Below are 26,222 nucleotides of genomic sequence, written 5' to 3'. Positions count from 1 at the left end.
TGGGCCAATAAAAAGCCTCAAGCAGCAGCGGTTTGTGTGGCGCTATGGGGCTCTATGGAGATGTATGGGTAGAAGAGGGGATCTATGGGGCAAAGAAGGGAATCTATGGGGCAGACGGGAGACCTGTGGGGCAGAGGAGGGGATCTATGGCACAGATGAGGGTTCTATGGTGCAAAGGAGGGGATCTATGGGGCAGAGCGGTGTCTATGAGTAGAGGGAGGATCTATGGGGCTCTATGGGCATGTATGGGCAGAAGAGGGGATCGATGGGGCAAAGGAGGGGATCTATGGGGCAGAGCGGTGTCTATGAGTAGAGGGAGGATCTATGGGGCTCTATGGGCACGTATGGGCAGAAGATGGGATCTATGGGGCAGAGAGGGACCCGTGGGATGCGCAGGGGATCTATGGTGCAGAGGAGAGGATCTATGGGGCACAATGCAGGGGTGGGGATGTGACTCACCGCCCCCCACCTCCCACAGGAATACGTCACCTCATGGGGACACTTGTGACCTCCCCAATGACAAAGGGGACAGCGTGTTCTGGGACAGCCATCAGACCACCCCTTCTGCCCCCCCAGCCCCCACCCAGCCCCACAGCACCTTGTTGGGTGGGATGCGCTAATGTCCCCCCACACACAGAATCACAGAACAGTCTGAGTTGAAGGGACCTTCCCAGTGTCCCCCCTGCCACGAGCAGGGAGATTGTGACCAGCTCAGGTTGCTCAGAGCCCCGTCCAGAAGAGCATCTTCCATAGAATTCATTTTATTACAAAATCCTCAGTACCTCAACACCCCGTAACAGCAACCAGAAAAAAAACAAGCACAGCAATTAACCGCTCAGCAAAATACAACGGAGCTGCCTAGAGAATCGGCATTGATGTGATCTCCTGTCTGCCTCGTCAATGCAGCAGCTCTAAGGCTGCCTATAGAACAGGCATTGATGGGATCTCCTGTCTGCCTCGTCAACGCAGCAGCTCTAAGGCTGCCTAGAGAACCTGCATTGATGTGATCTCCTGTCTGCCTCGTCAACGCAGCAGCTCTAAGGCTGCCTAGAGAACCTGCATTGATGGGATCTCCTGTCTGCCTCGTCAATGCAGCTCTAACAAGGCTGCCTAGAGAACCTGCATTGATGTGATCTCCTGTCTGCCTCGTCAACGCAGCAGCTCTAAGGCTGCCTAGAGAACAGGCATTGATGGGATCTCCTGTCTGCCTCGTCAACGCAGCAGCTCTAAGGCTGCCTAGAGAACCTGCATTGATGGGATCTCCTGTCTGCCTCGTCAACGCAGCAGCTCTAAGGCTGCCTAGAGAACAGGCATTGATGGGATCTCCTGTCTGCCTCGTCAATGCAGCTCTAACAAGGCTGCCTAGAGAACCTGCATTGATGGGATCTCCTGTCTGCCTCGTCAATGCAGCTCTAACAAGGCTGCCTAGAGAACCTGCATTGATGGGATCTCCTGTCTGCCTCGTCAATGCAGCTCTAACAAGGCTGCCTAGAGAACCTGCATTGATGGGATCTCCTGTCTGCCTCGTCAACGCAGCAGCTCTAAGGCTGCCTAGAGAACAGGCATTGATGGGATCTCCTGTCTGCCTCATCAATGCAGCTCTAACAAGGCTGCCTAGAGAACAGGCATTGATGGGATCTCCTGTCCGCCTCGTCAATGCAGCAGCTCCAACACGGCTCTGGTTTGGTCACTACACAGAGCTCACTCCTCCCCACAGATGTTTCAGGGAGAAGAAGAAGCGCCCCGAGATTTAACATTTTGAGAAGATTGGAGCAAGCAAAGAGCCATTTGGCCAAATCAAGTCCCAAGGCAGCAGAGATGCCAGAAACTCCGCAGAGCTGCGCCCCAACAAAGATCCTGTGGGGGTGTTCACGCATTTACAACCCCACAGCACCACATCTGTAATAGAGGGAAGGGTCTCTGCACCAAATACACTGAAAACGGGGTTTGGGGTTGGGTTTTTTTTGCTTGTTTCTTTTTGAAGACGTAGGAGACAACACGACGATGCCGGGGAAGCGACCAATTCCCTCTTGCCCACTCCGCAGGGGCGACGGTTGCTGACCCCAACACACCTCGCGGTTTGGGTGGGTTCGTGTTTGTTCTCTCCTGAGCTTCGGGGTGCTGGTTGCGTTTGTGCTCAGTTCTTTTTGGTCTTGGGGGTGTCATATTTTCTCTTGCTCGAGTACCACAGCAGCAGCGGGATGCCAATGGAGGGCAGGGTCATCACGCCGAAAGCCGCCCAGTCCAGCTAGGAGACATTTTTAGGAAGAGTTAAACCAAATCACATACAGATGAGCCTTATAACTGTTAGATCATCTACTCTGAAAGCTTCTGGCCCAAATCCCACAGTGCCAGCTCCCTCCAGAGGTAGCTGGATGAAAACTCTTTGCTTGTTCTCTTGGACAACTGATAATGGATTGTGATCCACGTTGGAGTTTTCCAGGTGACCTTAGTGCAAACCAAACACATCACAAACCAGCAAATACGCTGGGGGGCGAGTTGCTACGGTGCAATTTCAGTGACTGACTGAAAGGTACTTACAAAATGCGGGGAGAACCTCCTGTCGAACTCCCGCTGAGCCAAGATTCCTCCCTGCCCAGGAGCACTAGTGAAACCAATCTGAAAAAGAGCATTTGTCACCTTTCCACGCGCAGTACAGGCGTCACCCCCCAACAAGCAGCTCAAAGAGCATTATCTGCCATCCAATTTGGGCAAGGATCCTATAAACAGCCAACTCACCACAACTTGCCCACCCTCCTGTGCCAGGTATGTGATGGTCGCAGAGGTGAAGTTGAAGTAACCAGCTTTGAGAGGCCGCAGAACCACAGTGTGGGAGACGTTACTCGCTCTGAGAGCCAGAAGTTAAGGAAAATAGTTGCATTTCATCAGAGAGAAGGAAGGAGATAAATAAAGAGCCCTCAAACCAGCTGGAAGAGTCAAGATCCAAGTCCTCTGATGCTACAGACACCCAGATCCTTCGATGGCTGATCCAGCTGCTCCCCCTTCCCATGCAGGTGAATTGCAAAGGGACCTGGTCCTGTCTCCAAGGAATTTGGGGCTTGGCTTTTAATTGTTTTTAAACCACAGCACTTTGAAAGAGAACAGAGATTTGCATTCAATACCCTGCCCAGGGTCTGCTGAGCTGGAACTTGTGTGACAACGAATGAAGACAGGAGAGCTACAGGATGCTCCGGGGCAAGAAGGAGCATCAGGAGAAATATCAGGACATGAAAAGATACGGAGCGATCCTGTCCCACTTGACGTTGAGCATCCCGGAGACGATGCCAAAATCTTCTGGAGGGAAAGAATCATCCGACAGCTCCACGTCTAAAGCGGCACTAAATGCATAAAAGAAAGCAATGAGTGTCTTAGACTTCACATTCTACTCATGAGGGGCTGCAGCAAAGAGGGAGGACACTTCCATACTGACAATTCAGCAGCTGGAAGAGCTGATTTTTGGAACATAAAGAGGCACTAAGAGAAGATGGAGAGGACAGTGAAGGTGTTACAGGGAGGCTGAAGAAAGATGAAGGCGAAGCAAAAAAGGAGACAGAGATCTGGGTGTGAAAAGAGCTCCCCAAGCCAAGAACAGGAGGCTGTGTGTGTGGGGAGCAGAGTGTCACGAGATATAATGACACTGAGGTCAACATCCAGAGCGGCTGCGAGATGAAAGAAGGAAAGGGTGAAAGCAGGAACAACAGGACAGGAAGAAAAGGGTGAATTGCAGGTGGTGGTGGGGAGCTCAGAGTTGGGGAACAAGGGTGACGGCACATCACAGAGCCCAAAAATAGCCTCTGCAAACACACAACTTCTGTGCCCCCTCAATGTGAGAAGACTGGACATAACTCACCTGGAGCCAACGTTGTATATGTTGTACTGTAAAGTCAAGTCCTTGCCCTCCACTGCATATCGGTTTAATAGCGATTTGGAGGCCAGGAGCCTGGCGCCTTCCTCACTGCGGGCCACGGAAAACAGGGCAAACACAGCGAGAACCAGGAGCTTCATCTGGCCGCAAGAGAAAACACAACATCATTGATCATTTAATTGCAGAAAGAAAACAATCAGGACGACAAAACAAGGCAATTTGGGCATTCATGTGTAGGGAGATACAACCAGGTGTAGAGTTCCCAGCACTGTTGATAAAGGGTTGACATGGAGGAGGCAGAAAGCCCCCCCGGCCCCACGTAATGACCCCCAAAATACGTGTGTAATTGTGGGATTCTCCAATTTGTTATTCTTTCATATTCCCAGTCCCTAAGGTACAACTATTCCCCTCCACGGGCCTTTTGGTCCCCAGAAGTCCCAGATTCACATGCTGGGCATCCCTGCAGCTGCGCTGGGGGCAAAGAGACCGAACCTCATAGCGCCTCTCAATGCAAAAGCTGCTCATGTGTCAGCGGCTCCGCCGTCTCTTCCTTCCCTTCTGGCAGCAGCACCCCCAGGGGGCTCAAACACCCCACACCGAGACCCGGGGGAAGCTCAGAGCCACCGCCTCCCTCCCCCCGGCCCCGTTCGTCCCCTCACGGACCCTCCCAAGGCCCCGGGGTCACTCACCGTCGCTGCGCGGCGGCTCTCGGCGCTAAGGACGCGTCAGCGGAAGTGCCAGCGGAGCGGAAGGTGGCGGCTCCGCGGCCCCGGGGCACGCTGGGAAATGTAGTCTTGTGGCTGGAGGGGACTCGGCGCATGCGCAGAGAGCGTGTCACTGAAAGTCATGGAATGTGGGGGGTTGGAGGGACCTGGAAAGCTCATCCAGTGCAACCCCCCCGGAGCAGGAACACCCAGCTGAGGTTACACAGGAAGGTGTCCAGGCGGGTTGGAATGTCTGCACAGAAGGAGACTCCACACCCTCCCTGGGCAGCCTGGGCCAGGCTCTGCCACCCTCACCCCAACAAGTTGCTTCTCATCTGCCAGCGGAACCTCCTGTGTTGCAGTTTGCACCCATTGCCCCTTGTCCTGTCCCTGGTTGTCACCAGCAGAGCCTGGCTCCATCCTCCTGACACTGCCCCTTGCCATCTTGAGCCCCAGCAATGAGTCCCCCCTCAGGCTCCTCTTGTCCAGCTCCAGAGCCCCAGCTCCCTCAGCCTTTCCTCACATGGGAGATGCTCCACTCCCTCCAGCATCTTGGTGGCTGCGCTGGACTCTCTCCAGCAGTTCCCTGTCCTGCTGGAGCTGAGGGGCCACAACTGGACACAAGATTCCAGGTGTGGTCTCCCCAGGGCAGAGCAGAGGGGTAGGAGAACCTCTCTGACCTACTGACCACCCCCTTCTAACCCACCCCAGGTGCCATTGGCTTCCTGGCCACAAGGGCCCAGTGCTGGCTCAGCCCACAGCACCCGCTGTTCCCAGCTGGTCTCCCATCCAAGTACTGACCGGGCCCGACCCTGCTTAGCTTCCCAGATCAGACGAGACGGGGCGTTCTCAGGGTGCTATGGCTGCATATATTACATGTATGTATATTTATGTTTTCCAGGTATATCCTGATAGTGTCTGAACTAAACCCTTTATTCAAGGGCAGAGTAGAGTGGCAGGAGAACCTCTCTGACCTACTGACCACCCCCTCCTAACCCACCCCAGGTCCCATTGGCTTCCTGGCCACAAGGGCCCAGTGCTGGCTCATGGTCACCCTGCTGTCCCCAGGACCCCCAGCTCCCTTTCCTCTATGCTGTTTTCCTGCCCTCTGCTCTGGGGTCTGAACCATCTTCCTAGAAGCATCTGCAAAAATTTTTAGTCCAAAAATACTCTTGATAAACCCTCTGCCCTAGAACTCAGAGCACCAGCCCCACAGCAGATCCACCCACCTGGTGCAGCAGGTTTGGAGCTAGAACCTGCAGCCGGAGGAATCACCTCCCCAAGCCCCGGCGTCCCTTTAGCAAGAAGGGGACAAGCATCCCCAAGCTGTGGTTTCGGTTTGCCTGGAGGCCCATTGCTGCAGTTGGTGCTTCGGTTGATAAAGAAAAGTCATCAAAAAGACTCTTTAACACTGTTTGGAAAGTGTTAAGAAGCAGCACTTTTATTACAGCGTGTCAGATATTTGGAGCATTTCTCCTCTAATCCAACACATGTGACTCGCACTTCTTCATATTTATCACACACACCTATTGCATAGTCATTTGTCTCCACTTAGCTAATGCATTAATTATTCCCATAACCCCACCATTGGCCGGCAATCCATCTTTGGTATTCCAGAGTCTTCATCAGGGGTCTCTGGTGTCCCCGTTGTCCTCGCATCTGGTGCCACTCCGGTGTTGGCTTCTCCACCTGATTTCTTGAGCGTTCATATCATCATTTTGCGCTGCTAATCAGCAAAAGTCACGCAGCTCTTTCTTCATTTAGCGGCACATTCTGCTTTCCCAGCTTGCAAGCCAAGGACATCCCGCTTTGCCTCATCTCTATAGAGCTGTGGTTTCTCTCTTAGGTTTCAGTTACATTAGGCCCAGTCTTGCTACATTAGGCTTAGTCTTGGTACATTATGCCTAGGGGTTTCTAAATGATCTTTGTTCTCGTTATCATGGGAGAGAAGACAACAACGCCGCCAAGCGAGGATGTTGTGTGGGCAGCCAGAAGGCGGCCATACCTCCCCTCCTCCTGCGACCGCCGCTCTGGGTTCCTCGATCTGTTCTTGAGCTGGGTGCGATCCTCCTCCGATCTCCCTCTTGAAGAGCTCTGGGAACATGGGGTAAAACAGGCAACCCCCTGCTTTGTCTTCAGTCAGCGATGAGCACGTAGAGCAGGAGCCCGATGACCACCATGGCTCGCACCAGCGCCTCAAGCAGGAGCAGCAGCGCGATGAAGATGAGGAGGATGAGCAGCTCTGCCAGGCTCACCAGCACCGCCAGCTGCATAGAGGCCCAGGGAAGCGATGAGGGGGAAGAGGATGAGAACGGGGAGGAGGATCGGGCTTAAATTCATCAAGCATCAAGTGGGGCGTCAGACCCAAAACTCTGCCTCGGTGACTTAGGGACGCTCTGCTTAACTAAGCCGGCACCAGAGAGGCTCCACCCTTCTGTTTCCGACAGATTAGGAGATGTCCTGAGCTCCCTGCTGCAAAACCAGCAACAAAACTCATCCTAAGAAGGACATTGAATACAAGAGCGAGTGGAGAGAAGGGAGCGGAGCTGGTGAGGGGCTGGAGCACAAGTGTGATGGAGACTGAGGGAGCTGGGAGTTCACTGGAGAACAGGAGCTGAGGGGAGACCTTCTGATCTCTGAACTGCCTGAAAGGAGCTTGGAGCCAGGGGGGTCGGGCTCTGCTCCCCAGGAACAAGCGCCAGGAGCAGAGGAAACGGCCTCAAGTTGCGCCAGGGGAGGGGGAGGTTGGATTTAGGAACAATTTCTTCCCCAAAGGGCTGTGGGGCATTGGAACAGGCTGCCCAGGGCAGTGCTGGAGTCACCATCCCTGGAGGGCTGGACAGACGGACATGAGGCTCTCAGGACATGGGGCAGTGCTAGAGCTGCGTATGGTTGGACTTGATGAACCTGAAGGTCTCTATCAACCAAAATGATTCTATGATTCTCAAACAGAAAACCACCGGGCCCAGCTCGCAGAGCTGGAGGAGCTGGACTGGATGAGCTTTCGAGGTCCCCCCCAGTCCCTGACATTCGGGGATTCTGTGCTTCCCCCCGCATAGTTGGTACAGTCGGCGGCGCCAACCTGCACATGCGCACTACGACGCAGCCCCGCCCAACCTGCCGCGGCCGCATGCGCTGTGGCCCCGCTTTTCAGCCGAGCATGCTTTCAGCGCTCTCAGCTCCTTATTGGGCGCCGGGCCCGCAGTGCGGGCTGTGATTGGTCGTTCCGGGCGGGGAGGCGGGGTAGGGTGAGACGGCAGGGGGAGGCGGCAGTTCTCACAGCGGCCGCCGCGCGGTCTCCAGAAGGTTCGGTGCTCGGTGCTGCAGCCGCCGCCGCGATGATGGGACCGCGCCCCGTCCTGGTGCTCAGTGAGTGTTGCCGCCGGCCGGCCGGGCCTCTCAGGGATCCCGGGGATGAGGGATGAGGGGAGGGGTCGGTTCTGGTCTGGGTCCCCCCTTGTCTCCTCACCCTCCCGCCGCCATGTTGTTCTCCGGCCCGCCCGCGCAGACCCAGGCGGGTGGGGGTCCCCCTGCTCCCGGGGGTTCCGCTGGGCCCCGGCACGGCCTGAGCTCTTCCTGAACGCTCATCCAGTGCAACCCCCCCGAGCAGGAACACCCAGCTGAGGTTACACAGGAAGGTGTCCAGGCGGGTTGGAATGTCTGCACAGAAGGAGACTCCACACCCTCCCTGGGCAGCCTGGGCCAGGCTCTGCCACCCTCACCACAACAAGTTGCTTCTCATCTGCCAGCGGAACCTCCTGTGTTGCAGTTTGCACCCATTGCCCCTTGTCCTGTCCCTGGTTGTCACCAGCAGAGCCTGGCTCCATCCTGCTGACACTGCCCCTTGCCATCTTGAGCCCCAGCAATGAGTGCCCCCTCAGGCTCCTCTTGTCCAGCTCCAGAGCCCCAGCTCCCTCAGCCTTTCCTCACACGGGAGATGCTCCACTCCCTCCAGCATCTTGGTGGCTGCGCTGGACTCTCTCCAGCAGTTCCCTGTCATGCTGGAACTGAGGGGCCACAACTGGACACAAGATTCCAGGTGTGGTCTCCCCAGGGCAGAGCAGAGGGGCAGGAGAACCTCTCTGACCTACTGACCACCCCCTTCTAACCCCCCCCGCCCAGGTCCCATTGGCTTCCTGGCCACAAGGGCCCAGTGCTGGCTCATGGTCACCCTGCTGTCCCCAGGACCCCCAGCTCCCTTTTCACTGCTCCAGCAGCTAATTCCCAACTTACACTGGAACCTGGGGTTATTCCTGCCCAGAACTTAATTTAGTTTGCCTTTGTTATGTTTCATTAAATTTTCCCCTTCCTTGTGTTTTTCAGCACATTCTTTGTGCTGTCTCATTTGAACCCCTGATGCCTTGGGGTTCTGTCACCACCCTCCAATATGACACTCTTAGCATTTTTTCCTTCTTGCTCGAGTTTCTCATTCTCATCTCTCCATCCACTCTACTCAACATTAAACCAGCAAATGGCCAACGGAACCCTTTGCTACAGACCCTCTGACCTTATTCTTGATCCTGCTTTTACTGTTGCTGTCTGTTCTGTCTTATAAACCTATAGGCACAAACACCCACTCCTGAAGTAAATCAGTGCTCATGCCGCCCATGCTTGTCACAGATGAAAATGATGCTAAAGAGTTGTAAACTCTTTAATTTAGAGCTGGGGGGAGTGTCTATCGTGCGTTGTCACTGTTTCAGTGGCACATGTCTTAGTAAGATCAGATTTAAGTTATATTTGTGCCTTTTTTTTTCGATACACTTTAGGTCAGAATATGAAACGTGAGTCTGGAAGAAAAGTCCAGACTGGAAACATCACTGCTGCTAAGGTACCGTATTCTGATATCGGACTCTGTTTATTCTTTTGTGTGTGTATATATATATATTTAAGAGGGAAAACTTGATCTCAAGCAGGTTTTGTCTGAGTTTTATCAATCCAGGGTAGAAGTAGCATAGAAATATTCAGTGTTGAAGCAGTAGATGCAGTGTAAGTGAACATGGAGGGGTTGAACCCACCAAAACCTCTTTCTCTGCAAAATCCGAAAGTGCTAACGTTGGATTTGGATAATAATTCAGTGTGATGCCAGCGCTCTTATAATCCCTGTGTTGCCATCTCCACATGAATCTCAACTTCTACTGCATCTAAGCAACTGTAGGGTTGTTGGGTCACTTAGATTTAGATTATGTGTGTTTATTCAGACATTTGATGCCTGCTATATTATCTAATTTCTCTCCTTCCTCCTAGACTATTGCTGACATTATCCGAACATGCTTGGGACCGAGAGCTATGATGAAGGTGAGAAGTTTGCTGCAATAGTTGCCCAGAAACACCATCCATGCAAAAGCTCGACGTAAAGGTTGTTTCTCTTTGATTTGCAGATGCTTTTGGACCCCATGGGTGGGATTGTGATGACCAACGATGGCAACGCTATTCTTAGAGAAGTAAGTTTCTCCTAACGGATTGTCTTGCTTAACATGCGAGTCAGAATCTTCCTGGATAACACCACTAAAGGGCGGCACCAATAGAAGTATTTACTGGGGAGGGATTAAATAATTCCAGCAGACGCTCTTCTTTGCCAGAAAAGCAGCTTTCATGGAGGTTTTACAAGACTGGTGGAAATTCTGGGTTAACTGTAGCTGTAATTGCATGAAAACCTTGTGAGTGGCTGCTTGCTTTTTAATTAGATCGAGAAATCCTCGTTGTCTTGCTGGTGCAAGTGCTGTAGAAATAGCACCACGAAAATTGCCGTGCCTGAAAAACCACGAGAGACGCGATATTGTGGAATACAAGGGTATTTTTGGTCTAAAAAGGGGAGAAAATTCTTTGCTGTAGTCGAGCAGAATAACTTTGCGTGGTGTTTGTTCCGTGAGCGATGCAAGAAGTTTCTGCTTTAGTATTGTGGACCTAAACTGCGCCCCTTGCTCCTGTACAGATTCAAGTCCAGCATCCCGCTGCAAAATCAATGATTGAGATCAGCCGCACTCAGGATGAAGAAGTCGGAGACGGGACCACATCCGTAATTATCCTTGGTAAGGAAAATGGATAAGACACATTTTTATAGAGGTTTAAGGCTGAACTTCACCCTTTTTGCTCACCCGAGACACAGATTTCTTATTTACCCACCCTAAAATTGACACTTTTTATACTGTGAAGAGAATGCTTGGTTCATTAGTCCCTTAATTGATCCGCTCTGCGTTTTGGAACGTTGTGTTGTCTCCTAAAAATAAGCACTGTTGGGTATAAAGAAGATGCAGAGATGATGTTCGAGCGCTCTGTGCGGACAGCACATACTTCTTACTTGCTAAACTGCTCCTTGCCTTGGCTGTTGACGACCGATACTGGCTTATCTAGTGAATTTTGATGGTTTTGGGGTTTTTTTAGCTGGGGAGATGCTCGCTGTTGCCGAACACTTCCTTGAGCAGCAGATGCACCCGACTGTGATTATCGGCGCTTATCGTAAGGCTCTGGACGACATGATCAGCATTCTAAAGAAAATCGGGTAAGCGTGGGCTGGTGGTGGTTAGAAAGGAGGGATGTGGGGGTTTGATGCTGCTTAAAGGGAATCAATTAGTAAAAAATAACAATATAATTGGAGAGGGACTGAATGAGATTGTGGCTTGGAGTAGCACTTGCTTTACTATTTGCTTTTTCCTTTTACCGCAGCACTCCAGTGGACGTGAACAACAAAGAGATGATGCTTAAAATAATCAAGAGTGCTATAAACACCAAGGCAATAAACCGCTGGTCGGACTTGGCCTGCAGCATCGCTCTCGATGCCGTTAAGACTGTGGAGTTCGAAGAAAACGGCAGAAAGGAAATAGATATTAAAAAATACGCCAAAGTAGAAAAGGTGGGTATATCCTGAACCGTTTCTTCCGTGTGACCCTTTCTCACTCCGAACTGGTTTTTTTGGGGATGTGGGGGGAAGAATTTTGTGCTACTGATCTTTGCAAACATAAACTTTGAAGGTGTTTTAGTACAATCGGCCTTGCTGGTTTATAGCTTGTAAAATTAACTTGGATTGTGACCAGTGTATCGTTACGCACGAGAGTTTTCCTTCTTCAGCCCATGGGATGGATAGTTCAGGAGCACAGACGCAGGTTTTGTCGACCACCTCGCCTTATTTTCCCCATTTCTTGTGTCTATCAGATTCCAGGCGGCTTTAGCGAAGACTCGTGTGTTTTGCGTGGAATCATGGTGAATAAAGACGTAACTCACCCCCGCATGCGTCGCCTTATTAAGAATCCGCGCATCATCCTTCTGGATTGTTCGCTGGAGTACAAGAAGGGAGAGAGCCAGGTAAAGCGAGTCCTGCAGATGTTCCAAGCGTTTGATTTAAACCTGGTAAAGCGAGGGGAAGCGGGTGGATTGTTAAAAACACAAGGGGCAAAAGGCTCCTATGTCGGGACCTTTTGCAAGTAGAGGTTGATTCTGCTGGGGGGTCAGATCCATGGGGAAAAAGGTAGAATATAGCGGCTGCTGCAGTGATTGGGATAGTTAAGAATCAAAGGATTATTGATGAGTTGTAATTAATGCTACTGTTAATTTATGCCTCTATCTCTGCAGACTGATATTGAAATAACGCGGGAGGAAGACTTTGCCCGCATCCTGCAGATGGAGGAGGAGTACATCCAGCAGATGTGCGAGGATCTGGTGAGAGTCAAGCCAGACCTGGTCATCACGGAAAAAGGCATTTCTGGTAATAATCCTCGCTTGTGTTTGAATTCATCTTCAGGATGTTCACGCTGCGTTAAATGTCATGTTCAGTAATTAAAAACAAACACTCTGAGTTTGAACAGGACCCTGTTTTCTTCTGGTTTGTTTGCTTTATTAACTTACTAGCAAATAATTCTACATTCCACACAGTGAAGTTGATTCTTGAACTTAAAATAATAGTTTGCTCTTCCAGCATTTGCAAACAACATCAAAACAGGAGCGAGGATGAGTTTAGCAAAGCTGCACTGACACTTGGGTTTGCAGTTTGCTTTAAGAAGTGACATTTAGGGTTTGTTTTTCCATCACGCTGGTTACTTTAGAGACGCAAAGTTTGTCGTGATACCACTGATTGACCAATAAAATGGCACTAACCTGATTTCAGACTTGGCCCAGCACTACCTAATGAAAGCCAACATCACGGCGATCCGCAGGGTGAGAAAGACGGACAACAACAGGATCGCCAGGTAAATACTGTCCCCTCGCTGTCCCTGGCCTGCAATATTCATCTTATTTCCCCAGTTGATATTTGTTAGCGTCTCACCGGCCAGTGTTTGTGTGCTAGGGCCTGCGGAGCTCGCATCGTGAGCCGCACGGACGAGCTGCGGGAGGAGGATGTGGGAACCGGAGCCAGGCTCTTCGAGGTTAAAAAGATAGGGGATGAGTATTTTGCCTTCATCACCGATTGCAAAGACCCCAAGGCTTGTACGATCATCCTGCGGGGAGCCAGCAAGGAGATCCTGGCGGTAAGTGATGCGTGTTGCGCTTCCCGTCCTCTCCTGGGCACCTTTGGGGCTGTGAGTCCTGGCGTCTGTTGGAGCAGTTTGGATGTGAGTGAAGCGAGTGGGTCCCAGAACAAGCCCAGGTTCCGATGTAAGTTGGGAATGAGCTGTTGGAGCAGTGAAAAGGGAGCTGGGGGTCCTGGGGACAGCAGGGTGACCATGAGCCAGCACTGGGCCCTTGTGGCCAGGAACCAGTGGGACCTGGGGTGGGTTAGGAGGGGGTGGTCGGTAGGTCAGAGAGGTTCTCCTGCCCCTCTGCTCTGCCCTTGAATAAAGGGTTTAGTTCAGATACTATCAGGATATACATGGGGAACGTATGTATATACATAATGTAATATACACAGCCATAGCACCCTGAGAACACCCCATCTCGTCTGATCTGGGAAGCTAAGCAGGGTCAGGCCCGGTCAGTACTTGGATGGGAGACCAGCTGGGAATAGCGGGTGCTGTGGGCTGAGCCAGCACTGGGCCCTTGTGGCCAGGAAGCCAATGGGACCTGGGGTGGATTAGAAGGGGGTGGTTGGTAGGTCAGAGAGGTTCTCCTGCCCCTCTGCTCTGCCCTGGGGAGACCACACCTGGAATCTTGTGTCCAGTTGTGGCCCCTCAGCTCCAGCAGGACAGGGAACTGCTGGAGAGAGCCCAGCGCAGCCACCAAGATGCTGGAGGGAGTGGAGCATCTCCCGTGTGAGGAAAGGCTGAGGGAGCTGGGGCTCTGGAGCTGGACAAGAGGAGCCTGAGGGGGGACTCATTGCTGGGATCAAGATGGCAACGGGCAGTGTCAGGAGGATGGAGCCAGGCTCTGCTGGTGACAACCAGGGACAGGACAAGGGGCAATGGGTGCAAAGTGCAACACAGGAGGTTCCGCTGGCAGATGAGAAGCAACTTGTTGGGGTGAGGGTGGCAGAGCCTGGCCCAGGCTGCCCAGGGAGGGTGTGGAGTCTCCTTCTGTGCAGACATTCCAACCCGCCTGGACACCTTCCTGTGTAACCTCAGCTGGGTGTTCCTGCTCCGGGGGGGTTGCACTGGATGAGCTTTCCAGGTCCCTTCCAGTCCCTGACATCTTGATTTGTGGTTTGGTGCCGTTGCAGGAGGTGGAACGGAACCTGCAGGACGCCATGCAGGTTTGCCGCAACGTCCTCCTCGACCCGCAGCTGGTGCCGGGCGGCGGAGCCACCGAAATGGCCGTTTCCCAAGCGCTGACCGAGAAGTCCAAGGGCATGACGGGGGTGGAGCAGTGGCCGTACCGCGCCGTGGCCCAGGCGCTTGAGGTCATTCCCCGAACGTTGATCCAGAACTGCGGCGCGAGCACCATCCGGGTGCTGACATCGCTCAGGGTGAGACGTCTGGCGCAGAATGGCCTGAGTTTGAAGGGATTGTCAACTCCAGCTCCTTTCCCTGCAAACATGTTTACTGAAGTTTTGTGCTGAAATGTGAAAGCACATAAATGGAGTTAAACAGCATTTTTGGAGGACTGGAGTTTAAAAACAAAACGGCAAAACCTTGAGGGTGAACAAAACCAAAATCCTCCTTTGAGATTACATTGGGTGGCATGAGAGAGAATATCCCCGGGTCTAACTTCTGAGATAATTGTTCCAGCTGGTGCTCTTGAATAAACTCTTAAATTTGAGAGAATTCTAATGAACTTTTCGTACTTCCCTGAGCCCCAGGGGGTCAGTTTGAATTACCAGAAGGTGCATTTGTTTTTTTACTCCAAGTGATGACCTGTTTGTTCTATTTGCAGGCAAAACACACTCAAGAAGGCAGCCAGAGCTGGGGGGTGAACGGTGAGACCGGAGCCTTGGTCGATATGAAGGACCTGGGGATCTGGGAGCCTTTGGCTGTCAAGTTGCAGACGTATAAAACCGCGGTGGAGGTGAGCAGAGGGGAAGCGTTGCTGCTGAGATAATTAATGAAATAGAACAAGGGCGAGTGTGGAGTCTTGAATGTGGGCAGAACAAGCCCAGGTTCCAGTGTAAGTTGGGAATGAGCTGTTGGAGCAGTGAAAAGGGAGCTGGGGGTCCTGGGGACAGCAGGGTGACCATGAAAAAGGTTTAGTTCAAATATTATCAGGATATACTTGGGGAATATATATATATATATACATAATGTAATCTATACAGCCATAGCACCCTGAGAACACCCCATCTCATTGGATCTGGGAAGCTAAGCAGGGTCGGGCCCGGTCAGTACTTGGATGGGAGACCAGCTGGGAACAGCGGGTGCTGTGGGCTGAGCCAGCACTGGGCCCTTGTGGCCAGGAAGCCAATGGGACCTGGGGTGGGTTAGAAGGGGGTGCTCAGTAGGTCAGAGAGGTTCTCCCGCCCCTCTGCTCTGCCCTGGGGAGACCAAAAGGGTGAAGGGGCAATGGGTGCAAACTGCAACACAGGAGGTTCCGCTGGCAGATGAGAAGCAACTTGTTGGGGTGAGGGTGGCAGAGCCTGGCCCAGGCTGCCCAGGGAGGGTGTGGAGTCTCCTTCTCTGCAGACATTCCAACCCGCCTGGACACCTTCCTGTGGAACCTCAGCTGGGTGTTCCTGCTCCGGAGGGGATTGCACTGGATGAGCTTTCCAGGTCCCTTCACCCCCTGACACTCTGGGGTTCTGTCCTTCTGCCACTTGGGTGGCATCGCGCACCCAGGAGCTGTGATGGCAATGGACGTAGCGCCCGTGGGAGCCCATAATGCGCCTTTCAGAGGCGTTGATTCCTTTTGCTGCCCTGGTACATTCTGCCCTACGTTTTTCCCCAACCTGTGTGAACTGATGCAGTTATGAGGCTGGACCGCTCCAGGTGGTTTTTGGACCTGTGACCAGTTAGTGTTTGTGGGAGCTTCTCCCGTTTAATGTCCAACCTCCCTTGTGTCATCCGCCCTCATTAAAATATGACATTTTGAGCATTTTCTTGTTGGTGGTGGATCAAAAAGACATTGGGTCCCTTTCCTTCAGCTAGAAATAACAGGTGTCACCCTTGAGCGCAGGATGGGCACAGTGCCCTTTGCACGGCGGTGCTGAGCCCATTGTTCACCAAAGGCCGTGGGGGTTTTGGTGCTAAAGGCGGGCGCGTTGGATTTGATTCCTGACTGGACCCGTGCGGGTTTCTCTCCGCAGACGGCCGTTCTCCTCCTCCGCATTGATGACATTGTTTCGGGACACAAGAAGAAGGGTGAGGACCAGAGCAAGCAGCCCCCGGCCCCCGAGCCAGCCCAGGAATAGGGGTGAAGAACCGGGAGGAGCAACCCCAGTGGGGAAAGGGCTGATGTATCACTGCCCCTGCTCGGGGAGGAGGGAGCGAGGCTTAATTTAAATTCCTAGTCTATAACTTCTCAATCCTCTTGAAATAAAACGTGTTGAAGCGGGTTCTTTTGTGTGTTTTTAAGTGTTTCCGGAAGGGCGGCGGCTCCTTTAAGAGTTTCCCGCCGGGGCGCGCTGTGGGCGGTGACGTGACGGGGGCCGCAGCCGCCATGTTGGGCCTGCTGGCGCTGGTGGCGGCGGCCGCGGGCGGGCGGCAGGTGAGGGGGCGCCGGGTCCGCCCCGGGAGCGGGGGGAGCGGGGGAAGCGCCGCTCGGAGCGACCGCTACTCGCTTCACCCTCCGGGCTGCGGCTCGTTCCGCGTTGCGCCCCGTGTGTGGGACCGGGCTCCCCCTCCTTCCTGCCCTGTGTGTGGGACCGGGCTCCCCCCTCCTTCCCGCCCTGTGGGTGGGACCGGGCTCCCCCCTCCTTCCCGCCCGTATCGCTCCCGGGGCTCATCCTGCTCGCGGTGTGGGGGGCGCAGCGGCTTCCCCGGGTCCCCCAGCGCCCGGGAGATGAGCCCGGAGCTTGTGGAGCCCGCCCCGAGCCCCGTGGTGCGGCGTCCGGCGCGGTGGGTGAGCTGAGGGGACCCGTCCCGGCACAGCCCGGGCCGCTCAGCGCCGTGTGTGGAGCCCGCGCTGCCCTGAGCCCGGGCCGGGGATGGGGCTGCTGGAAGCGGCTGTGGAACGATGGCCCGGCTTGTTCGGCAGCGCTCGGGTTGTGGTGGAGCCTCCCCGGGCAGCTCGTGTGCCCTCGTTCAACCGGCCCAGGGCTGCCCGTCCCGGGACAGTCACAGAATGTGGGGGGTTGAGGGCCCTGGAAAGCTCATCCAGTGCAACCCCCCCGGAGCAGGAACACCCAGCTGAGGTTACACAGGAAGGTGTCCAGGCGGGTTGGAATGTCTGCACAGAAGGAGACTCCACACCCTCCCTGGGCAGCCTGGGCCAGGCTCTGCCACCCTCACCCCAACAAGTTGCTTCTCAGCTGCCAGCGGAACCTCCTGTGTTGCACTTTGCACCCATTGCCCCTTGTCCTGTCCCTGGTTGTCACCAGCAGAGCCTGGCTCCATCCTCCTGACACTGCCCCTTGCCATCTTGAGCCCCAGCAATGAGTCCCCCCTCAGGCTCCTCTTGTCCAGCTCCAGAGCCCCAGCTCCCTCAGCCTTTCCCCACACGGGAGATGCTCCACTCCCTGCAGCATCTTGGTGGCTGCGCTGGACTCTCTGCAGCAGTTCCCTGTCCTGCTGGAGCTGAGGGGCCACAACTGGACTCAATATTCCCAATGCAATCTCAAACGGACACTGCAGATTTGCAGTTCCGTGCTGGGTAGGACTGAGCTGCCCCCTGAGACCCCTCGTTTCTCCACAGGTGTCCATGCAGTACAACCCCGGCTGGAACAGCTCCTCCGTCAACCTGCTGCACGTGCGGGCGGTGGGGCCCGCGGACACCCTGCACTTCATCTGGAGCAGCATCGGGGCCCCCGCGGTGCTGCTGGTGCTGTCGGGGAGCAGAAACAGCACCCTGGGCGTTGACTGGACGCGGCTGCTGTCGCCCGCTCCCGCCGGCGCTGTCTGGATCGACCCTCCCGGCAGTGTCATCTACTCCACCGCTGTTGTGTTCACCAAGGTACCGCTGGGGACGGTGACCCTGCCCTGGGGGGGACACCCCACGGGTGGAGGGGACGTCGGGAGCTCCCCGGGGCAGAGCGGGTCCGGCAGCTGCTTTCCCAGCTTTGGTCCTACCCTGGTTGTCTCTGCCTTGAGATGTTTGACCAAGGCAGCTCCTTTTTGGTCTGTTTCCTCTCCCCAGTGGCACCGCAGCCTGTGGACTGTGGCCCAACGTGGTGGCGTTCACAGCAGCTGCCTCTCCCTTTCCTCTCCCCAGGTGTTTGAGTACAGCGAGGCCAAAACAGAAGAGCTCTTCTACCCCACGTACGACCTGTCTGACTTTTCCTGGGACAGCATCAATCGCACCCTGAACCACACGGCCCTGACGGCCGAATTCACGGGCATCCCAACCGCTGACCCCAGCGGCAGCTTCTCCAATGGCAGCTTGGCCTTTCGGGTGAGTCCCAGGGTGCTGTGCTGGGATGTGACCAGGGAAACACAGCGTCGTGTCCAGAGCATCTTATAGAGAGAAGTGGTTGCTCCTTGGTGGCCCGTTTGGTCACCGTGCTGTCCCTCTGCTCCGTGTCCCCTGCAGGTGACAGCCTACGAGGCCAGCAGCCGCGACGGGCCCCTGCCCAGCCTCCTGCACACGGCAAACAGCTCCAAAGCCGAGTTTGTCCTGGCTGGGGTGGCTCCACGGGGCAACAGCTCCCGCTTTGTGCTGGAGGTGGCAACGGTGGAGGAGACAGGGGTGGCGCAGAAGCTGCGGTCAACACGCTCCATCGATGACGAGTACACTCCCACCATCTTCGAGGTGAGTGGATCGAGGCTGCATCTGGGCTATTGAGTCCAGTTGTGGCCCCTCAGTTCCAGCAGGACAGGGAACTGCTGGAGAGTGTCCAGCGCAGCCACCAAGATGCTGGAGGGAGTGGAGCATCTCCCGTGTGAGGAAAGGCTGAGGGAGCTGGGGCTCTGGAGCTGGACAAGAGGAGCCTGAGGGGGGACTCATTGCTGGGCTCAAGATGGCAAGGGGCAGTGTCAGGAGGATGGAGCCAGGCTCTGCTGGTGACAACCAGGGACAGGACAAGGGGCAATGGGTGCAAACTGCAACACAGGAGGTTCCGCTGGCAGATGAGAAGCAACTTGTTGGGGTGAGGGTGGCAGAGCCTGGCCCAGGCTGCCCAGGGAGGGTGTGGAGTCTCCTTCTGTGCAGACATTCCAACCCGCCTGGACACCTTCCTGTGTAACCTCAGCTGGGTGTTCCTGCTCCATGGGGGGGTTGCACTGGATGAGCTTTCCAGGGCCCTCCAACCCCTCACATTCTGGGATTCTGTGAAGCCCAGACTGGACATTAGGAAAAAGTTCATCACCACGAGGGTGGTTGGTGACTGGAACAGGCTCCCCGGGGAAGTGCTCACAAGCCTGTCAGAGTTCAAGGTGCATCTGGACAATGCTCTTGGGCACATGGTTTAGTTTTAGGTAGCCCTGGGAGGACTTTGGTTGGACTTGATCCTTTTGGGTCCCTTCCAACTTGAGATACTCTGTGAGTCTGTCTTTGCAGAGTAGATTTACTGCCCCTGTGTGGATGGGAGCAGAGAGCTCCCCTTTTCCTCCCCACTTTCAGACCTTTCAGCCACAATACTGTCAGGTTTCAGGCTGGAACCAGCACCTCCTACCTGCAGTCGGAGCTGAGCCATATCCCCTTCAACCCCTCACATCCTGTGATAATGTGGGGCGAGCACAGGCTTGGGGGCATCTCTGCTGCAGGAAGGAGTGTGTGGGGGATCCGGGGCTCCCCAGTGCAGCTTCCCCCATCACAGTGACCCCTGCTTCCTTCACCATCTCTCTCTCCCTCCCCAGACTCTCTCCCTGGTCGCCGAGTCCCGAAACGGCAGCTCTGCACGCAGCTTCCTGCAGTGGAAGGCGACAGCGTACGGGTCCCCGAGCCCGCGGCGCGAGGACAACATCCAGTGCCGCTCTCGAGGGCTGCAGGCGGCCAACTGGACCCTGCCCGTCTCCAGCATCGTCCGCGCCTACTTTGGGGAGGGTGCGGGCAGCACCTACACCGTCAGCGCCATCAATATTTCTTTTGGAGGAGAAGATGGGAAGGTTTACCAGGAAAAGCGCTACCTCAGCTGGTGAGCGGGATCTGTTGCGTGTGAAATGATGCTCTCCCGGTTGCTAATACCTTGCACTTTGGGGAACTGCCAGGTTAGAGGGATTCTCTGCTTAATAGCCATCTCGTTGTGCTTGTTTGCTCTTGTTTTGCTGTTATCCCCTAGTGAGTTGTGCAGTTTATTGATACCCTCCCTCACTCCTCCCCGAGTCTGAAAGACCCTCGTGGGATCCTGCCAAGAAATCCTGATCCCACCAGGATAGAAAGCCCCAGATATTCCACCCGCAGGAGGGGGCTGATCCGCGTCTCTGTGGCTGATCCGTCTCATTCCCTCCTGCAGGTCCGTGCTGCTGGGCTTTGGGCAGCCCCCCCAGGACACCTTCTCCCCCCTTGTCATCTCCATCATGGCCGTGGCGCTGGGCACCCCCCTGCTGATGCTCCTGGTGGGCAGCTGCGTGCTCCTCTTCACCCAGGGGAAACGCTACTCTGACTACGAGCCCATCAATTGAGGGGGACGGTCCCCAAAGGACCCCCCGGGATCCTTCTCGCCATGAAACGACCGTGGCTGCCGCGGGGATCCCACGCCTGCGATCCCCGTCCTCCCCTCTGAGCACCAGGGCGACTTTTGCGGCAGCTGCCCGTGTTGTACATCCCATCCTGCTCCCTCTTGCTGCACAGATCCTGCAGCCGATTCCTTTTCTTCTCTGTATCTTCCTGCTCCATCCAGCCGAGGAGGAGCTGCCTTGACCCACAGCGAGTCCTCCATGGGATCAACCCGCCGTGTCGGTGTCTGCAGCCCAGCGGGAGCTGCGACTGGCCGTGCCTTGTCCTGTGCTGCTTCAGGGCACTCTGAGGTTGGGGGACAGGGCTGGGGACCAGTACCGCAGTGCTGAGGGCGCCGTGCTGCTTCTCACTGTGCTGGGGGGCACCCTAAAACAGCCCCCTGGCTCACACTCAGTCCCCCTTCTGCACTGGCCTCGCTGGCACGAGAAGGAACCCCAGTGCTGCTTTGCAAACACTTTTTGAGCTCAGGGACGTCGCGTTGGCCCCCAAAGGGCCAATCCAGCCTTGCTGTGGGTGAGCTGCACCCACTGGCCGTGCAGGGCTGCTTGGAGGTGCTGTGTGGGTGCTGCAAGCCGCGGGGTGAGCGCGGTCTGGGTGTTTGTTGGCACCGTATCACTTGGGAGCGTGCTGGGTGGTCGTGTTCTCCATCACTGACTTGTCTTTGACCGAATAAAGCGGATTTCTAAGCAGTTTCCCGCGGAAACGCTGCACGGCGGGTGAACGCGAGAACAGCTCTCGCGTGTCGCAGGAGTGAACAGGCGCTGGAGCTCAGCGGGAGCAAAGGTACAGAAACACAGTGAGTGGAGGGAGGGTCGAGGCGCTGGGACCCGCTCCTGCCCCACAGCGGGGTGTGGGGCTCCGGGGGGCGTTTTCCCCGCGAGCCCAGGCTGAGCCAGCGTCCCTGCTCAGAAAAGCATTTGAAAGAGTCAAACTCTTCCCTTTCTGAGTCGGGCTGCAGGGATGAACTGCTCCCGTCATCCAGGGATGCTGGAGAAGCCAAACACATCTAGATCCACCTTGGTGGGTTCTTAACTGGGTTGCGCCTGAGAAGGGGAGAACTGAGACGATGAGACTTGCACGGGGCTGGACCCCCAGGGTCTTTGTGTCCGCAGAGGACGCGGCCGTGGGTGCCAGCACCCGTTTTGTGGGGACCTCGCCGTCTCCATCCCTCAGCAGCACGTCTGGTGCCATCTCACCCCTCGGATCTTTTCCCCGCGTCCCTCCCCTGGTTTGTGAACCTCTAGCGGGAGGGACACGCTGGGCAGGACTGTTGGGAGATCGACACTTTGGGGCAACATTTTTCCCCCTCTATGAAACATCATTTTAGTGCTGGACGACGGGACCTTGAGGGCGAAGCTCTCAAGGCAGCAGCGATTCCCAGGGGGATTTGACCCACCTTCCCCAAACCAACCACAGAGCCACTCGGTGAAGGGTTTTATTGCGCAAAACCACTCCAGCGGGAGACGGGACAAATCCCACCCCGTCGTGGAACTAGGATCACTGGTGCTGCGCTGCGCCCTGTTCTCCCTCCCGCAGGAACCTCCCCGTGCAGAGGTTCTTACAGCCGAGCTCCACCAACCCCAAGCGCCCAGCAAGACCGTTTTGGTTGTGAGCAGCTGCACCCCTGCACCTTCAGGGCTCGCAGGGCAAGGTAGACGAGCTCAACCCGCAGGTTCCAGGCACCTCTGAGCTCTCCCTCACCCCCAAAAGCGCAGTTTGGCCGTGCTGTCCTTGGAACGGTCCTCAGGCTTTGACGTTGCTAAAGCCAGGAGGTTTTCGGGCTCCAGGACGAACATGCTGTAGAGGTTCCAGAGCAGCATGGCCACGAGGGGCAGGAAGGTCATGCTGAAGCCGAAGGCGCGGAAGGAGCGGCCGATGGCGTAGGACAGCCAGTAAATCAACCTGGGGAGGGCAGAGAGGCTCAGCCAGGGCTTCGCGCAGGGGTTTGGACTCTAGTGTGGGTTTGGGTTTGGGTTTGCCAGGTATGGCCATGGCGGGAGGTGGGATGGGGGATGCAGAGACCCTTCCCCTGAGCAGGCTCTGCTGGCTGTCATTGACCAGAGCCACAAAGATGATGGAGTGGAGCATCTACCTTATGAGGAAAGGCTGAGGGAGCTGGGGCTCTGGAGCTGGACAAGAGGAGCCTGAGGGGGGACTCATTGCTGGGGCTCAAGATGGCAAGGGGCAGTGTCAGGAGGATGGAGCCAGGCTCTGCTGGTGACAACCAGGGACAGGACAAGGGGCAATGGGTGCAAAGTGCAACACAGGAGGTTCCGCTGGCAGATGAGAAGCAACTTGTTGGGGTGAGGGTGTCAGAGCCTGGCCCAGGCTGCCCAGGGAGGGTGTGGAGTCTCCTTCTGTGCAGACATTCCAACCCGCCTGGACACCTTCCTGTGTAACCTCAGCTGGGTGTTCCTGCTCCGGGGGGTTGCACTGGATGAGCTTTCCAGGGCCCTCCAACCCCTCACATTCTGGGGTTCTATGAGGCACCAAAGCCCAGTGTTTGCCAGCCCTGCCAGACCCTGTTTACACCCCAGGCGCTGCCACAGCCCAGAGAGGGGAAAGGAGCCACTTACCGGGAGATGGCGAAAAGCCCCGTGAGCAAAGGGATGAGCTTGAGGGCCTCCTGCGGGAGGTAGGTGGCCAGGACAGCCATGTTAAAGAAGTAGAGGATGAAGAGGTGGACGGACTGGGAGACGTAGGTGCGGTGGATCTCCACCTCCTGCTGCAGCTCCCCAAAGGGCTCCAGCGCCGAGAGGCAGAGGCGGGAGATGCCGCTGACGATCATCCCTGTGGGGCAGAGAGAGGAGCTGAGCTCAGTGAAACCACCTTGGAGCACCGGGGCTGGGGGAGATGCAACGGGGTGGGAAAAGCATCCTGGGGTGGGTTAGAAGGGGGTGGTCAGTAGGTCAGAGAGGTTCTCCTGCCCCTCTGCTCTGCCCTTGAATAAAGGGTTTAGTTCAGATACTATAAGGATACACTTGAGAAACATATATACATATATATATAAAATATATACAGCCATAGCACCCTGAGAATGCCCCGTCTCGTGTGATCTGGGAAGCTAAGCAGGGTTGGGCCTGGTTAGTACTTGGATGGGAGACCGTACAGCTACACAGCCATAGCACCCTGAGAACACCTGATCTGGGAAGCTAAGCAGGGTCGGGCCCGGTCAGTGCTTGGATGGGAGACCAGCTGGGTCCAGAGAGGTTCTCCTGCCCCTCTGCTCTGCCCTGGGGAGACCACACCTGGAATCTTGTGTCCAGTTGTGGCCCCTCAGCTCCAGCAGGACAGGGAACTGCTGCAGAGAGTCCAGCGCAGCCACCAAGATGCTGGAGGGAGTGGAGCATCTCCCATGTGAGGAAAGGCTGAGGGAGCTGGGGCTCTGGAGCTGGACAAGAGGAGCCTGAGGGGGGACTCAGCCCAGCCCCGCTCCCCCCATACATCCCAGTAGAGTCACTGAAGATCTTTGTCCCCCCGGCTCACCCAGCACGATGGGGAAGGTGGCGAAGGCGCCGCAGCGCAGCGTGTAGAGCAGGCGGGCGCTGGTCGAGGGCAGCAGCGGCGCGTCGAAGGGCAGGAACACGTAAGCCCCGTAGAGGAAGCAGGGGCAGAGCAGCAGGGCCCCCACCACCGCCGCCACGGCCTTCAGGTTGCCATTGCCGCAGTCCCTGGCGCACGGGCACCGCGAGCCCTCGGCCGGCGCTTTGGCCGCGTGCCCCTCGAAGCCCAGCGGGTCCCCGTAGCGCAGGGCGCCGATGGGCAGGAACGCCGCCTTCTGGCGGGGGCCGCCGAGCCCGTCGCCGCGCGGGACGCAGCCCCCGTTGCCCTCCCGGGACCACGGCGACGGTTCCTTCTTCTGCTTGCCCGGGGTCTGCTCGATGCACTGCGGGTCGATGGGCACGAAGACGTGCGCGGCCATCGCGGGGACGTCCTCGTCGTCGGGACCGGCGGGAATGGCCTCCTCGGGGGCTTCACGTCCGCCCTCGGGACTCGAGCGTGTCTTGTTGTCCGCGGGCTCTGCTTGTCCCCGGTTGTGCGGGCAGCGGTCCCATGGCAGGGTGGCATCAGGGTCCCCCGCGTGTTCCTGTGGGGCTGGGGGCACCTTGGCCAGGGGGGCGGCCAGGGCTGGGTTCCTCAGCTCCAGCAAAGCCACCTCCTCCATGGGCAGGACGGGGTCAGCGGCAGCCATGGGAACAGCAGCTCAGCGCCAGCAATGAACTCTCGTGCGTTTCGGGGTGTCGAGTGGGGTTCCCGTCCCTTCCAGCTTCACCCTGTGCCGGGAGAAATGAGACAGACAAAGCAGCAATGAGAGGTTTGGGGTCACGCACGCAGTTATAACATGGGGTGCAAACAGGCGGACACCGTCCCTGGGGTCCCATCACCCACCGTCCCTTCCGCTATGGGGACAAAACAGACGAATAAACTTAACAGCAGAGTAAATTATATTGTTAAGCAGCATTCTTGATTCCATCAGCGCTGGGGAGCTTGGGGATCACCCTCCATAAGCACTCCAAACACCAGATGCTCTTGCATTGCTTATAGTCACTTAATTATTATATATGCATTACAACTTTTGAAAATTTTGACATACTAAGAAATAATTGGTGGTGTTGTAATTTAGTTTCTTACTTACGATACATCTATTAATTATTAGTTCAATATAAACTAAGCGCTCTGCTTCCGAGCAGTGTATCGCTCCATATTCTGTCTCCTTGTCGTGCAGAAGGATGTAAAACTTGACAAATATCCGGGTGGTCAGAGCATCGATCATGTTAATTGGTTAATGATGGGTGCGTCTTTTATAAGTTAATCACAGTGTATATTAATTTGGGGGGTTGTGTCCAGGAGGACGCAGAGCCCGGTGTCCCCGGCTCTCAGGGCTGTGGGACCGAGCACGGTGACACTGAGCCCGGAGTGATGAGTCCCGGCTGTGCCGGTGGGGCTGGACCGCTGGCACTGCCCCATGTCCTGAGAGCCTCATGTCTGTCTGTCCAACCCTCCAGGGATGGCGACTCCAGCACTGCCCTGGGCAGCCTGTTCCAATGCCCCACAGCCCTTTGGGGAAGAATCATCCCCAAGATCCCATCTCCAATCTCTATTTGTGATGCTGAGGGTGGGGAGACTCTGGCCCAGGTTGCCCAGGGAGGTGGTTGATGCCCCATCCCTGAGAACACCCAAGGTCAGGTTGGATGTGGGTGGCTCTGAGCAACCTGGTCTGGTTGGATGTCCCTGGTCTGGCTGGATGTCCCTGGTCTGGTTGGAGATGTCCCTGGTCTGGTTGGAGATGTCCCTGGTCTGGTTGGATGTCCCTGGTCTGCTGGAGATGTCCCTGCCCATGACCAGATGGTCTTTGAAGGTCCCTCCCAACCCAAACCCTTCCATGATCATAGAGTCACCATTTTGGTTGGAAAAGCCCCTCCAGATCATGGAGTCCAACCATAACCCACCCTGTCCCTGCCCCATGTCCTGAGAACCTCATGTCCGTCTGTCCAGCCCTCCAGGGATGGTGACTCCAGCACTGCCCTGGGCAGCCTGTTCAATGCCCCACAGCCCTTTGGGGAAGAAATTGTTCCTAAATCCAACCT

General features: G+C 55.7%; 4 protein-coding genes across 5 annotated transcripts; 2 read left to right on the top strand and 2 right to left on the bottom strand.

Annotated features, from left to right (window-relative positions):
• Nucleotides 1-751: 751 nt before the first annotated feature.
• On the bottom strand, nt 752-4,627 carry SSR2 (signal sequence receptor subunit 2). Of its 2 annotated transcripts, none has more exons than XM_080361065.1 (6): nt 4,555-4,627; nt 3,851-4,005; nt 3,240-3,338; nt 2,740-2,848; nt 2,542-2,619; nt 752-2,248 (listed from the first exon to the last, which is right to left on the bottom strand). In XM_080361065.1, exons 2-6 carry the CDS (start codon nt 4,003-4,005, stop codon nt 2,138-2,140), a joined length of 552 nt encoding a protein of 183 aa, XP_080217191.1. In that variant the 5' UTR covers nt 4,555-4,627; the 3' UTR covers nt 752-2,137. The 2 variants fall into 2 exon arrangements, with proteins under 2 accessions (XP_080217191.1, XP_080217192.1); XM_080361066.1 differs by lacking the exon at nt 4,555-4,627 and adding an exon at nt 4,529-4,539.
• A 3,202-nt stretch (nt 4,628-7,829) lies between these two features.
• CCT3 (chaperonin containing TCP1 subunit 3) lies at nt 7,830-16,417 on the top strand. The gene is made up of 14 exons (XM_080361010.1): nt 7,830-7,938; nt 9,336-9,397; nt 9,814-9,864; nt 9,948-10,010; nt 10,502-10,598; nt 10,951-11,068; nt 11,233-11,419; nt 11,719-11,868; nt 12,136-12,268; nt 12,668-12,749; nt 12,848-13,028; nt 14,153-14,398; nt 14,806-14,937; nt 16,169-16,417. Exons 1-14 carry the CDS (start codon nt 7,908-7,910, stop codon nt 16,271-16,273), a joined length of 1,638 nt encoding a protein of 545 aa, XP_080217136.1. The 5' UTR covers nt 7,830-7,907; the 3' UTR covers nt 16,274-16,417.
• Nucleotides 16,418-16,510: 93 nt separating this feature from the next.
• Nucleotides 16,511-21,407, top strand: GLMP (glycosylated lysosomal membrane protein). Its single transcript, XM_080361281.1, has 6 exons — nt 16,511-16,569; nt 17,716-17,973; nt 18,232-18,411; nt 18,550-18,768; nt 19,815-20,092; nt 20,411-21,407. Exons 1-6 carry the CDS (start codon nt 16,522-16,524, stop codon nt 20,577-20,579), a joined length of 1,152 nt encoding a protein of 383 aa, XP_080217407.1. The 5' UTR covers nt 16,511-16,521; the 3' UTR covers nt 20,580-21,407.
• Nucleotides 21,408-21,605: 198 nt separating this feature from the next.
• On the bottom strand, nt 21,606-25,187 carry TMEM79 (transmembrane protein 79). The gene is made up of 3 exons (XM_080361282.1): nt 24,121-25,187; nt 23,211-23,424; nt 21,606-22,536 (listed from the first exon to the last, which is right to left on the bottom strand). The coding sequence occupies exons 1-3, from the start codon at nt 24,824-24,826 to the stop codon at nt 22,332-22,334; spliced, it is 1,125 nt and encodes a 374-aa protein (XP_080217408.1). The 5' UTR covers nt 24,827-25,187; the 3' UTR covers nt 21,606-22,331.
• Nucleotides 25,188-26,222: the final 1,035 nt, after the last annotated feature.

The sequence above is a fragment of the Nesoenas mayeri genome, assembly GCF_963082525.1.
Source record: "Nesoenas mayeri genome assembly, chromosome: 30".
In the NCBI taxonomy this organism is placed as follows: Eukaryota; Metazoa; Chordata; class Aves; order Columbiformes; family Columbidae; genus Nesoenas; species Nesoenas mayeri.
The sequence above is the reverse complement of the archived record's forward strand: the minus strand, read 5'-3'. Positions and strand labels throughout refer to the sequence as shown.